Genomic DNA, 13,536 nt, shown 5'->3' on the forward strand with positions numbered 1-13,536 from the left:
GAGGTATTCAGATATTCAGTCGCAGACAGGGTTCATATCATCATGCACATATAATACAGCACATACTACACGTGTGTATGTATGTGCATATGTATCCCCTGAGATCATTTGCTGTATATATTCCATATTCTCAGTTCTAGCCATCTGCTCCAGCTGCTAAAGAACAAATTAAATTACCTCAAAGCCTCCATTTGGCTCATGGAGATCCAAATGGGTTGAGGGTAAACATTAGATTACTGAACTCAACAACAAGGTCACCAGCCGTCACCGTTGACTGTGGTTTTCTGCAGGCTACTGCATGCACCATGCTGCTGATACTCCTGATTGCTTTGCTGTAGCGATGTGTCTGTCAATGTCACGTGTAAGGCAAGTGAGGATGACATTTATTCCTCCCATTAAACTCTTATAAATTATGGATGCTAATGTATGGAGGCTTTTTAATCAGAGGCAGCACTCTAACCCTTACTGGGGGAGGAGTCTGCGGGGGAGATTCCAGCTTGGCACCACCTGATGGCATTAATATGCATAAAATAGATGGCTTTACCACTGACTGTCCCATTATGAAATACGTGAACTTCATTTGTCACAGCAAAAGACTAATTAATGTTCTTTTTTTAGGGTATGAAAAAAAGGACAAAAGGGAATAGTTTGAGATTTGGGGGAATTTATGTGTTTGTTTTTTTTATGTATGGTAAATATGAAGCTACAGTCAGCAGCCAGTTGTTAGCTTAGCTTTGCAAAAAGACTGGTAACAGGTGGAAACAGCTAGCCTGACAAAAGGTGACAAAATCCACCTACAAGAACCTCTAAAGCTCACTAATGAACACATCTTTGCCCTAACATCGCCAGACAACCAGCAGAGACTCCAAGAAGTTGTATGTGTCTCTTGTAACTACGATAATACCTTGTTATTATTTAGTGCATTGTATAATTTCGTCTCCATGCATTCAATTTAGCATTCAGTAATTCACTTGTAGTCTTTCAAGTTGCCGGGACAGTTTGGTGAAATGTTCAAGTAGTTCAGCCTCACCTTTGAACTTTCCGCTCTCAAGCAGCGCTCCTGACTCCTCCAAGGAGAAGAACTCCTCAATGGAGACAAAGTTGTAGTCTACCCCTGAGATTTCCCCATCTCTGGGCTGTCTGGTTGTACCTGGGAGAGGGAGACAGCAGGAAATATTGTGTATGTGCCAAAGATCACAGCCATGAGGCTAGAAATACTGCCAGGTCTAATGTAGATGATGCATCAATTAATTAAAACCTTTTCCTCTCATCGCGGGTCATGAATCCAGAGTCTAGAAAAAAAAAGACGATTCAGCAAACCATAGATAGTCCAAGCATTAGTTTGGCAAATTAAAGTTATAGAACAAAACCTGACAGCCTTATGGATCTATTCTGGTTGTGTTTAAAGCTAAAAACAATCTTCAAAATTGATGACAAATAACAAGTAACCTCTTCAATTACAGCGTTTGACTTTGATGTAAAGTTAGTTCCATGTCAACAGAGCATCCACCCACAAACCCATTTGGCCTTTGGTATGAAGAGCAAGGTGAAGTAGGCATTTACCAGGGCCTCTTTGTTATGAACAGATCAATAAGAACAGAATTAAACATTAATGAGGCCCTGTGAAAGTCTTAAAGTCTTTCTATCACTATTGCAAAGATGGAGCACTCAGATGATCAATGGTCTGTCATCATAATTGATTCACACTGACCTTGGCCTGGACGATTCTAAACCACAGCAGAAAAAGCGTCCCATCGCTACAGAATCACAGAGCTAAGGCTCAGTGTTTGCTGTATTTGGACCAAGATCTCCTCACTCACCATTAAATACGTGTGTAGGCATGTAGAGTGACACATATCACATTCTGATATTCTCATTAAGTCAGATCTTGTGGAATCACTATAATTAGAATTTGCAAATTGAAGTACAAGGCACTCCTTCTGACCTTGAGAGAAGCAATTCCTTTCCCAAGACACAATCATATCATGCCCAAACTAAGGACGAATCTCTGTCCTTCTCTTGGAGGACCACATGTGATGTCAGCGTGGGGCCGGCAGGAGGGAGTCACACCCAGCTACCCTATAAAACCCATGATTAATGCACTGCTGTCCTGGGAGCTGCTCTCCCAGCCACAATGACACATGCAGGACAGCACAGAGCACGCGTGCCAACACACACTACAGCTACCTCACACATGTAGACACACAGACATAAAGGACTGGATGTACAAACAATAGAGAGTATGAGGCATCACCATAAGCCCGACCTCTTCACCAAGTGTATTTGCTGTACAGTGTGTGTCTCAATCAGCCACAACGGATGAGGCACTGGCCTCTGATTTTGTTCTAGCAGTTAGAACCAGAACTTGTAATTTGTATATTTTACACATTACACCCGCTCTGATTGCTTTATATCACAAAGGCTGATGCAAAAAGCAATTTTCATGGCGTTAAAAAGGTAACAAATGCAACACAGACCTAGCAAACCTCACATATATATATATATATATATATATATATATGTATATATATATATATATCTACATATGCTTCGTTTCATTATCGATTCATTTTTCAACTATTTCTTGATAAATTGACTCATCATTTGATCTATAAAATGTTCGAACATAGTGAAAAATGTCCACCACATTTGTGATGGAAGCTGTAAACATTGAATATTTGGCATTTTTGCTCTAAAAAATGACAAACACTTCAACACAATTATCAAAATTGCTGCTGATTGATTTTTCATCAACCAACTCATCGATTGAATTCAGCTCTAGTTGGATTTTACTATGCTGAGCCTTGTGCTTCCCTGAGAAGTCTGGCCCTCGCTTCCCGGCTCATTAGAAAACGGAGGCTTTTAAAGGGGATGAGAGGGGCTGGCATGTTTGGTCATCATTATAGCTCGCTCCACCTCCGCCTGCTGATACTGTATAATGTATTGAATAATTCCAGTCTTCTCTCCGCTTTGTACCATGCAGCACTAGGATTGTGCTTGCACCTCTGCTCGCCAAAAAAATGCAAAAATTAACTGGTTTGTACTTGCTCCCAGTTAAAGGAAATTAGAGGTCTCGATGTCTAATTAAAGATCTGATAGCAAATCTCCTGATGGCATCTGACGTGTGTGTAATTCTTTTCCTCCCCTCAGGACACATAGTATCTCTCCAGCTGATATGGTGCAAAGCAGGGATTCATTATCTATGCACCCTCCTAGGAAATATATATGACATGTCAGCGGGGGGGACAGGATGGATTATTGACATCTTCTTCTTCCCCGCCTGTCCCTGTAGGCGCCGCGCACTGATCCCCAGGGAGAGGGGGGAGATAGGGATTGACGAGGTAATTACTCAGAACTCTGTATCAACACCCGGAGAGAGCTGTCTGTCAAGTTCACTGCACACAAATAGATAACAATGAATCGCACAGTTGAAAAGGCCACAGACGGTCTGCCTGACAACGCTGGAGTGGGCATATTAGAATAACTAAATGATGATGTTTCTTATCTCTGACTCACTCTGAAGACAATTAGGAAAGTCTTTAATGGAGGAGACAGAGACACAGGCAGCCTTGAAAACATGACTTTGGCTCTGAATCATCCAAGGGCACATGTACAAATGGTTAGCGCGATTACACAAATATGGATGGGAAAGTTCAGGAGGGTAATGTAAAACCCACAGACAGAACAAAACGGTATGAATGAGGGATATAAAGGGTAGTTTTCATGCTTGTGAACCACAACAGTCCAAAGGCTACACAGTAAGCATCCTGTTGCCCCGGGTTTGAGTACACAGACCCATTAGACCACAGTCAGCCCCTCCTCCTCTTTGGCACTGATACACATTCGCTTTTAATCTCATTCCCCCCTTTAGATTATTGATACAGTAGCCTGCATTTACTTAACTCTGTCATTCATTTCCATTTTTATGCACTGCCCTCCTGACTGAGCCTTTGTAATGATATTTCTTGCACCGGTGCCAGCTCCCACATCAGAGAACATTGTCTCATCAAAGGGATTCAGGGACTGAGATACTCTCTAAATAGCACACCAGTAGTAAGCTACAGCTTCAGAAGAAGAAGTAGCATCTAAATTTTAATAAAAATTCCACAACAATCACACTATCTTTGCTTCTTTACAGTACAAACATTTAAAACCTTCAGCTAGGTACCATGGGCTTCTGAGGCTAATTAATTGTAGATATTTCAAAGTTGAGAAAACAACAAACTACAGCAAAGAGTCTCCTGAAACAAGAGGAACATACATATGATCCTGAAGGGGGCCACAAAGAGCCACTGATGAAAACTCCTCAGCTGTTGCGTCAAGCGCAGCTGCCTCCTTGATGGAAAAACAACAAATAGAAGAAAATTCTGCTTGTCTATATCTGCAAGTGGTCTGAAATAAGACGTGATGGTTTCCAAGCCGTCTCGGGATCAAGACAGCATGCGTGTGCTGGTATCGGCATGAGAACAACAGCATCTTACAGTGTCATCTCCAGAAGATCAGAGGATTACACACCCGGGGGCTGAGCCTGCCTTGTTGTCACTCTTACTAAAAGACAGCACTCAGAGATGAGAAGTTGTTTCCAAAGTTTGACACCACTGGCACGAGAAGGACTTCTTTATGTAATATATTACAATATTTTGCCGATAAATATAGTCTGTCTTTAGAACAACGCCTGCAACCTTCCCTTGGTAAACATCAAATCACTATCTCTCTAGCTTTGTATATAATAATCCTCCTTTATTCATTCCATTCTCTTTATCCATTTTCTAAAATGGCTGAAAGCACTACTGTTTATTTGGGTAATTCAGCCCCCGAGCAGCTGCTTGTAGATGTAACCGGATGCACGCATGCATGGCTAAGTAATGAGAAAGCTTGAGATGAACAAAACTGCAATTACTCTTTAATATGAATATGCATGTTGCATACTGAGAGGGGCTGTTTTGTCTTCCTTGCACCATCCTGGGAGTTTTGACCTGTGCCTTTTTCTGTCAGCGAGTGGGTGGTGTAGCATGGTGGCAGACTGTCCCACATGACCTACTTCGTGGACTAAAGGAGAGATTAGCAGCAACTCCACGCTGCCACGGCAAGGTTAAGACTACAGACACACTAGGTGGGCAGTCTCCTCCATACTACCCCCTCAAAGGGAAAACAGCAAAACGGGCCAACACTAGTTGAAAAATTGCATGAAAAACACAGATCTTCCTCAGAAAAGCCTGACCGGCTGCTATATCCCTTTGCCATTTCCAATGACGTCACATTATAGAGGATTAAGATAGCAACAGATGTACTACAACTAGCTGCCTTTGGCTGCCATTGTGCTTGATTTTATCCATGAGCATCATAATGAGACTTCTTGTGTAGACTACATGCTTCCTTTTCAGGGGATCATACAAAAGCTGCACTAATAAAAAGCACCTGTCAAACGCAACTACTATCACATTTAATACCATCTTACCACCACCCAAACAAAGTAATAGCCTGGAGCATAGGGGTGAGGATTGCAGGGGGGGGCTGCCATGAAGGATAAACCCAGTGTTGTGACAATACAGACTGTTGCTGTGGCAATGTCCAAACTTATTGCACCGGTGGCATTTTCTGTTCTCTCTCACTCAAATTTGATCGAAGATATTTCAGTCTTATAACCAGGCGCAGATAATAAGTCTTTTTTTTTTTTAATCTTGCTATTATTTCACCAAATCAACCTAGCTCTGCTTGCATATATTGACACAAGGAAGTGCAATTGTGCAGGCTTAAATGCCAATTAACACCACCATATTCTCACAGCAGCAGCATGAGATGTGTTATCACAGAATTAATGAGATTAGTGAGTTAAGAGAGATATTGCCTGGATAGACGAATGTTAGGAGCAAGGTGAAAACCAACTTAATAATAGACTTAAACGTGAAACGCACAATATGTGAGCGGGAAGGTTAAAGAAATATAAAGACAAGGTACACAGAGAGACACAACATATTGAAGATTACTTACAAGGTACAGCGCGGAGGTAGAGGTTCTCTCTGATGACCTGCTGAAGTTGGCTGTCCACTGAGCCGGGTGTGAAGCACTTACTCAGATACAACCTGAGATCCTTGCACAATGTGGAGCCTGAGGGAAGGGCAAAGATACACATACGGCAGGGAAAGGAAGAAGCAGAGGGAGAGAGAGAGAGAGAGAGAGAGAGAGAGAGAGAGAGAGGGAGAGAGAGAGAGAGAGAGAGAGAGAGAGAGACATAAAGAAATCAGCCCAGTAAGCACAAACACTCTGATGATGTATATTTACTGTACGATTTGTTTGTAGCCCGTCAAACAGAGACTGAAATTTATTTAAAGTACTAATCTTTACTGCTGGCAGGCTTGATTTAATGCGACCATTTTGCAACCTAGACTTTCACGTTCACAACCACTGATCTCACTGTATCACTTTACAGAGATCCTGAGTATAAAATGTGTTTTCCCGAGTCCCTCATGCATACATAACAACCCACTGAGGTTAATCACTTCAGGCACAACAGTTAACGCTGTCACCAGGGGAGGCAGAGCTGATCACCGGGCCTCAGTTTCCTCCCTCTGATCTCTCGATATCATTTCAAGTGCTTTATGGCCTCAGATGACAGGTCACTTGCTGCAATGGATGGGCTGAGAGCATCTCCAGCTTGTCACGCTGACAGACGACCACTCCGCCGGTGCTTCCCCTACAGGCTGCCGTCCAGCAATCCACGCCCCTCGTCGCCCTCTGCCCCCCCCACCCCCATCGTCTGTTGCAGTGGTTCTGCCCAGTAGCACACTCGAATCTGCTGTGCACTATTAAAAAAACGTCACAGTGGTATAACTTTATTAGTGGAGGCAGTCGATGGCACGTACATATGACTGGCCACATATGGCTGCTGCCTGTAAAGGGAAATGAATCCAGCCAGCTGCATTGTGGGGGCTTTTGTTCATCACGTTATGAAACAGCTGCTCTTTTCTAGTCTGTTAAAGAGCAAAATTCAGATTTCAACATTAGCTCTCTGAATCTGAACGAGCTGATCCCGTGTACATTGTGCAAACATGTCACATACAGGCGACCATTAAAGATGTCATATGTCAAGGCTATTGGCAATCCAAAGAGGAGCTACTATACACGGGTTACACTGTCAGGAACCACTGAAGGAAACACCTGATGGACAGATTATATCACTGCTTTTTATTTTTGTCCATGGAGCACCGGTATTTGAGCTAAAACCTTTAAACTGCTGCCTGCCTCTGGAGACAGCAACCTGGTGTCCTGTATTTGAGGGCTGGAGCAGAGGGAGTTGTAGTAGTAGTAGGACTAGGAGGAGGTGTGGTACAGCAACCCGAAGCATCAGCTCATCCATCACTGTCCACACTACACGCAGTCAGGCTGCTCAGGGAGGGCTAGGCAGACTTCAGAAATGATAATGGATCTACCAGCAGCAGAGGGACCAGGAGCAAAGGTCCCCATTTACACCCCTGTGGCCGAATCAGCTATCAATCTAGCAAGCAAGGCCATCGGAAGCCGCGGTCAGGTGACACTCCAGTGACATATAGCTCTGTTTGAGCCCACAAAGACATCCGTTACCTCCCAGCCCCCTGTTCTAAACATCAAGGCCTCTTGCGGGTGACAGACAACCATATCGTCACGCTCTTGTCATGTGTCATCAGCAATTCTGAACTCCTGACCACATATTGACCGATTGCCTTGACATATCCAGACTAATTGACGAGTGCAAATCAACATCAGAATGCTACTGGCTGCAGATTTGGGTGAGTGAGTGGAGGGCAAGATTATTATGGATGACAGCTTGGATGCCAGTGTAACAGATTGTTTGGGTGTAGCGTGATGAAGTAAATGCAATGATGTGCAACATAAACAGCAACAAGTTAAACGGTATGCAGTGTTCGAGCGAGAATTAAAGATTGAGTGCATCATTATGGGCGATGTGTAATACATAAATGCCATTAGCAGAGGGGAAGGCCTTGCAGTCTGTTTTGTTCACACCTTTCCTTCACTGTGTGGTGGTTACACATCTAACAAAACAATGAGCAGCAGACTAATTTATAGAGGCGTGAGTTATGGTGCTGAGTCATACCTGGTGACACAGTTTTGATGCGGATAGGATGGGGGCAGGAGTTGAGGACGCCGCGGACATCTCCTAATGTCATCCCTAGTACTGGTGTTCCCCCAATTTCTAGGATGATGTCGCCCACTGTGAGGCCGCCCCCTGGAGCCGACGTGACAAAAGGAAACTCTCCATAATCTGCTCCTCCACCAATGGCGATCCCCAGCTCCCCAGACGAACCCAGCAAGGGGACGAAGCTGTCCTGCACCTTGGAACGCCAGTGCAGCTTCTTCACCGCTGTCTTAGACATGGCAAATGAGCTGGAGAGGAAAAGAAACAGCATTGGAGGGTGAGGAGAACGTGTGAGACAGTAAAAGAAAAAGGGGAAAAAAGTGTCTGTTGCATAACGAGCTCGGGAAAGATCCTGTGACTTCAGGCAGAAGGCTGTTTTGTTATTTAACCTTTGTCAGCTGTCTGAGGCCTAGAGAGCTGCAGTGTTTCACATCACTACGTGTAAAAGTCATGCATAATTCTGGCTTCATAGTTCAGGATATGGTCTCAGAGAGTGTGACAGCCTGAAAGACAGGTATAACACAACATGGGAACTGTGTCTTTGTTTTATGCAAACATAATCCAGCACACTACATGACCGTCTAAACCAAAAGAAACGGAGAGACACTCCCTCATGTTCACTGTGCTTGCTGCAGATGACGTTATGTTTTTATGTAAACACACAACATAGGAGTTAGTGCACATTCCAGCACATCCTCGGTCACATGGGAAAATCTAGTTTGCGTTCGATAGAGGTCATTGAATGCACACACACTTTGACAGGCAAGCTAACAACCTGTAGCTGCAGTCGAATGCTGGTTTACACAGAATCATTTCTGTATCTACAGCGATGCATGGCACTTTCACACAAATATAGATCTTTATAGATTTTCCCGGCCAATGAATAATTACCCCGTTTGTTTGCAGGACATATTCTCCTATTGTCTGCTCAGTCACCATATGTAATGACATGTTCTATGTGCTAATGGCAGGCGTAGCTGCTGCTAAGGTGAGAAGTCTCACGGCAAAGCTCTATTAAAAATATTATGTTTTGCTGCAACGTGTTTCGTGGGGAGCAGCTGTGTGTGTGTGTGTGTGTGTGTGTGAGTGTGTGTGTGTGTATGTGTGTGTGCGTGCTGGCTGAGGATGTAGCTGACATGGTGAAGATTGGTTTGAGTCAACAGTGACCTGACAGCTGTGATGTCCGGAGAGAGCGGACAACGCTCCTCTGACATTATCAGAGCGGCACTGTCACCTTGACACACAGGACTACAGAGATACACAAGGTAGGGGAACAGAATCCCAAAGACAAACAGGGACATTATACAACAGAGAAAGCTCATTATCAAAGGAATGTTTAACACTTTGGAAAATATGTTTGTGGTTTCTTGCCTTGAGTGGCTGGCTGCAGTACAAGTCATAAAGCCCGCCCCCTCCATGTTAGCAGATGGAAAAAAGGTTAAACTTAAAATTCAAACTGCAGGTATAAATAAACGTTTTCCCAAAGATGGTGTCATGTTCATTTTTCTCATCACTTTGGTTTTCATCTGATGCTTTAAAAAAGGGAGTGAAATGTCTTGATTGACAACCATCTCTGACTCGGGGTTGGCTCAGGTGGGTGATTTGACAGCACAAGATGGCAGTGGCTGTATCTGCGATATTTTCTATCTTTATATATAGTCTATGGTTTGAAGTAATTTAGACACAGCGTCATCATTACATAGTTTGCCAGCAAGAGAGAACTGACAAGCTTATTTTTTCAGCGGTAAAATCTCCTGCTTGGTATTTATCTATATATATATTATATATACTTATATCATTAGCAAAACCTTTTCAGTATTGACCCAAAAATCCAATCAGATTTCTTGTGCACATCAAATAAAAGTCATGTCAATTAGTTAACTTCAGACGTGCAGGTAGGTGGATTTTTTTAGCCTCACACAAAGCCAAGCTAGCTGTTTCCAGGCAGTATCTTTATTAGATGAATAATTGCATTTCCCAAAATGTCAAACTATTCCTTTAAACCTACTTTAGCACACCTACAGTAATACAAAACGTATTTACAATATTCCAATATCTGCGGTTCTACTGTCAGGAGATTAGCAATTGCACATCACCTCACCAAGATCCAATCCTCTTAAGCGACTGTGTGACTATGATGACACTCGGCTGGGTGGGGATATCGTGCCCAGTGCCTCCCTAAATGCAACACCAAGTCCAGCGCTAGCAGGGGCACTCTGGGTCCTGTGGTCCGGCAGACCTAATGAGACTGCTTTAAAGAGTGAGAGAAGGACAGGCTCTAACTAATCCTTTCCACTTGACTGGTCATTGGACAGGCAGATCTGACAGAGATCCTCTTCTTCCATCCTCCCTTCTAATGCTTGGCCAAAAGAGGGTGTCTCTGGTGGTTTTTTCATATACAGAAATGGTATAAGGAAGGTGGGGAGTAAAGAGAGATTAAAAGACAAAAAGCAGAAAGAGGGTGAGAATGAAATGCTATGAGATGCATATGGATTGTGTGTGCTTTTGTCCCACTCTCTGAGAGAAAAAAGGGAAGCACAGAGGTCAGATAGAGATCGAGAGGCGCCACACAGCCTGAGGTTGGCATCGGACTCACTTGTTTGACCTTACAGGACTTCAGCTCAGGCGACATGAGTCAGAGGTTGGGAAACGGTTGAGCTGGTTGCCGCAACATCGAGAACCCAAAAACACATAACTTGCATTTCAGTCTTGGTTAAAAGCCAATGGCTGTCACTGTTATTCTCGCACGTTTGAATAAAACACGATCGAGCAAGTAGCACTGTTTATGCCTGCATGTTTCAACCTGAAATTATGCTTATCACTTCATCCTTGCCAAGCAGTGCCCCCAGTCCCTTTCTCTCTACCCCACTGTGAAACCTTCTGCAGCAACATTGCCGACCTGCTTACCCAAAGCCAGCCAGCCATCCACCCACACAGAAAGCGCAGTAATACAAGTAGCATTAAGTATGTCGTGAGAGCGGAGTAAAAACAAAAGCTTCAACGTTTTCCATTTTATCATACACAACATATCCTCATGTGCATCAGTCCTGAATAATAATTCTATAAGCTGTTCGTCTCTTCATGCTTTATCTAAAGATTTCTCTACATTTCTGAGCAGTTGACAGCAGTGATTAAATGGCTAAAAATATTAAATGGCTAAAAATAAAACAACTGGTAGGTCTGCGGTATTATCCTATCCTACACAGTGTGTCTACATAATACGCATGGAGGCAGAGTGTGTCGCCCGAGCTGTAGCTGTTATCGTGACCTCCTGTGTCTGATGGGGGTTTAATGAGCCACAGCCTGTCAGGTCTGCTGAAGCCTGGACACGTCCCGCCGCAGACACACCCTGACACTGCTTTGCTCCGCTGTTGGTGTTGATGCTACAAACTGGCCCTGCACACTCATCTTACTGTGTTCGCTTAAAACACAGTGCCGGGTTGTCATCAAGGCTGGGGAGGAGTGTAATACTACACTGACAATGTGATCACATCAAATTAGTCATTCGTGTAATTCTTTATAATTCAGTGGATAAGTAATCAGTCATTTTTAACGTAACGTTACCTTGTGTGCAAACACTGGATTGGTTTTAAGAACAATTTAAGCTGACATACTGCATTTCCTTGTTTCAAAATGGAAATATGTGACTGCAAACTGATGAGACAGTGAAATGATGACCTCTTAACACTCACGCTGTTTGAATTTAAAACAACACAATGAGTCTACAACCACGCCAACAGCTCTGTCAGGCTGCACTTTGGCACAGTGAAGTTTTGAGTCAGCAGGCAGACATGCTCACAATGACAATGTTAGCATGCAGATGTTTAGCAGGTGTAATGTTTACCGTCATAATTTAACAACATTTAGTACTTATCAATAAAAAAAAAACAGAAGCGGATATTTTGCAGGTATTTGGCCATAAACCAACATTTTGACCTGATGATGGTGCTAAATGAAAAGTCACCAAGGTCTCACCAAAGTTATCACAATTCATCCTGTGGGGGCCATGAATGTCTGTAGCAAACGTTATGGCAATCTATACAGTAGGTGTAGTGATATTTCACTAAAGACCGTGTCAAACTCACTGTAGCACTATAAAAGAAAAGTAAGGGGATCATGAAAGACAGTGGGATTCATCATCTGGGAACCATCAATGTGTGTGCATAATTCCACGCCAATCCATCTAATGACTGTTGAGAGAGTTTAGTCTGGACCAAACTGGTGGATCTACTGACATCACCATCCCTAGAGTCATGGCGCTAGCATGGTTAAAAACAGCATATATTTTTATTACTCCAGATGACTTATAAAGAGCCAAAAATACAGCTATTAGATATAGAGGACACTGTATATGAAGTCAAGGATCTCTAATCCTATAAAAAGAATGCTCAATTGAGATTTCTGACCTTTAGGTTCAGGAAAGAGCTGACCAATACATATCATGTTTCACTGACTTCCTCTCCACCAGTGACCTGCTCAGGCTCTCTGCAGTTTGCAACCCTGGACTTCCAGTGTAACTTCAAACCACGGCAATCTGTCAATGGCAAAATACACATCCTCCTGTCTTCAAGGCTATTCTTAGAGGTTGTTTTTTTTTCTTCACCATATTTGTTTAAATCAGAGAAGGATAAAGCAAATCCTTAAGGCCATTCTGACTCTGGTTACAGCAGAAACAGCTGTGCCTCACTTTTAGCCCTGCATAAATACTCATGCTTGTATTATCCAGAGAGCATTCACGGGTCTTACTTAATTAACCACAATAATTATTCCTTTCCCATTAAAAGAGAGTGAAACTGTAATTTAAGCTTCATCTTAACAAACTTAACAACCCAGTTGCCGCACTGTAATAATACCTTACAGTGCAGCAGTGCTAATGCTAACATTTCAGGTCCTGTGCCATTAAATTCTTCCCAGTGATCAATCTGAAGAAACCAGACCCATTTTACCCCCGGCAGCTCATGGTCATGAGAGAAATATCTTTATTACAGGACAAATTAACGAAGTAGTTATTTCAGGTTATTTCTCGAGGGTATTCATTTATTAAAGTTACACAGATGAGCTTTGCCATGGAGCTCAATAATTCAAAGTCAACTTGAAGCAACCAATCAAGGACATGAGGGAATAGCACTTGACATTGGGGTGAGAAGCGTCTTGAAAGACCTTCAGGAAAAAGGGTGTTAGCAAAACACATCAATTAAGACTAGTGAATAATTGCATTGCTTGGTATAAAGCAGCACTGGCAAAGCTAAGAAGAAGAAGAACAACAACTTGTCTTGACAGATTTATCCAGCGGGGTGAAGTCCAGGGTGCACACACGTCCCTCTGAAATGGCACTTAAAGACAATTTCATCAACCACACAACTGTGAGCCATGACTTTCTCCTTCGTTTTGGCAGCTCAACA

General features: G+C 43.0%; 1 protein-coding gene across 1 annotated transcript in view; it reads right to left on the reverse strand.

Moving 5' to 3' along the window:
* LOC139210257 (membrane-associated guanylate kinase, WW and PDZ domain-containing protein 1) overlaps positions 1-13,536 on the reverse strand; it is a 32,954-nt gene that overhangs the window by 14,593 nt on the left and 4,825 nt on the right. Inside the window, exons 2-4 of the mRNA XM_070840270.1 lie at positions 8,093-8,382; positions 5,992-6,108; positions 1,031-1,150 (exon numbers count right to left, since the gene is read on the reverse strand). Coding sequence (XP_070696371.1) covers positions 1,031-1,150; positions 5,992-6,108; positions 8,093-8,382 — 527 coding nt within the window. The remainder of the gene's footprint in view (positions 1-1,030; positions 1,151-5,991; positions 6,109-8,092; positions 8,383-13,536) is intronic.

Source organism: Pempheris klunzingeri, chromosome 11, assembly GCF_042242105.1.
Source record: "Pempheris klunzingeri isolate RE-2024b chromosome 11, fPemKlu1.hap1, whole genome shotgun sequence".
Taxonomy (NCBI): domain Eukaryota; kingdom Metazoa; phylum Chordata; class Actinopteri; order Acropomatiformes; family Pempheridae; genus Pempheris; species Pempheris klunzingeri.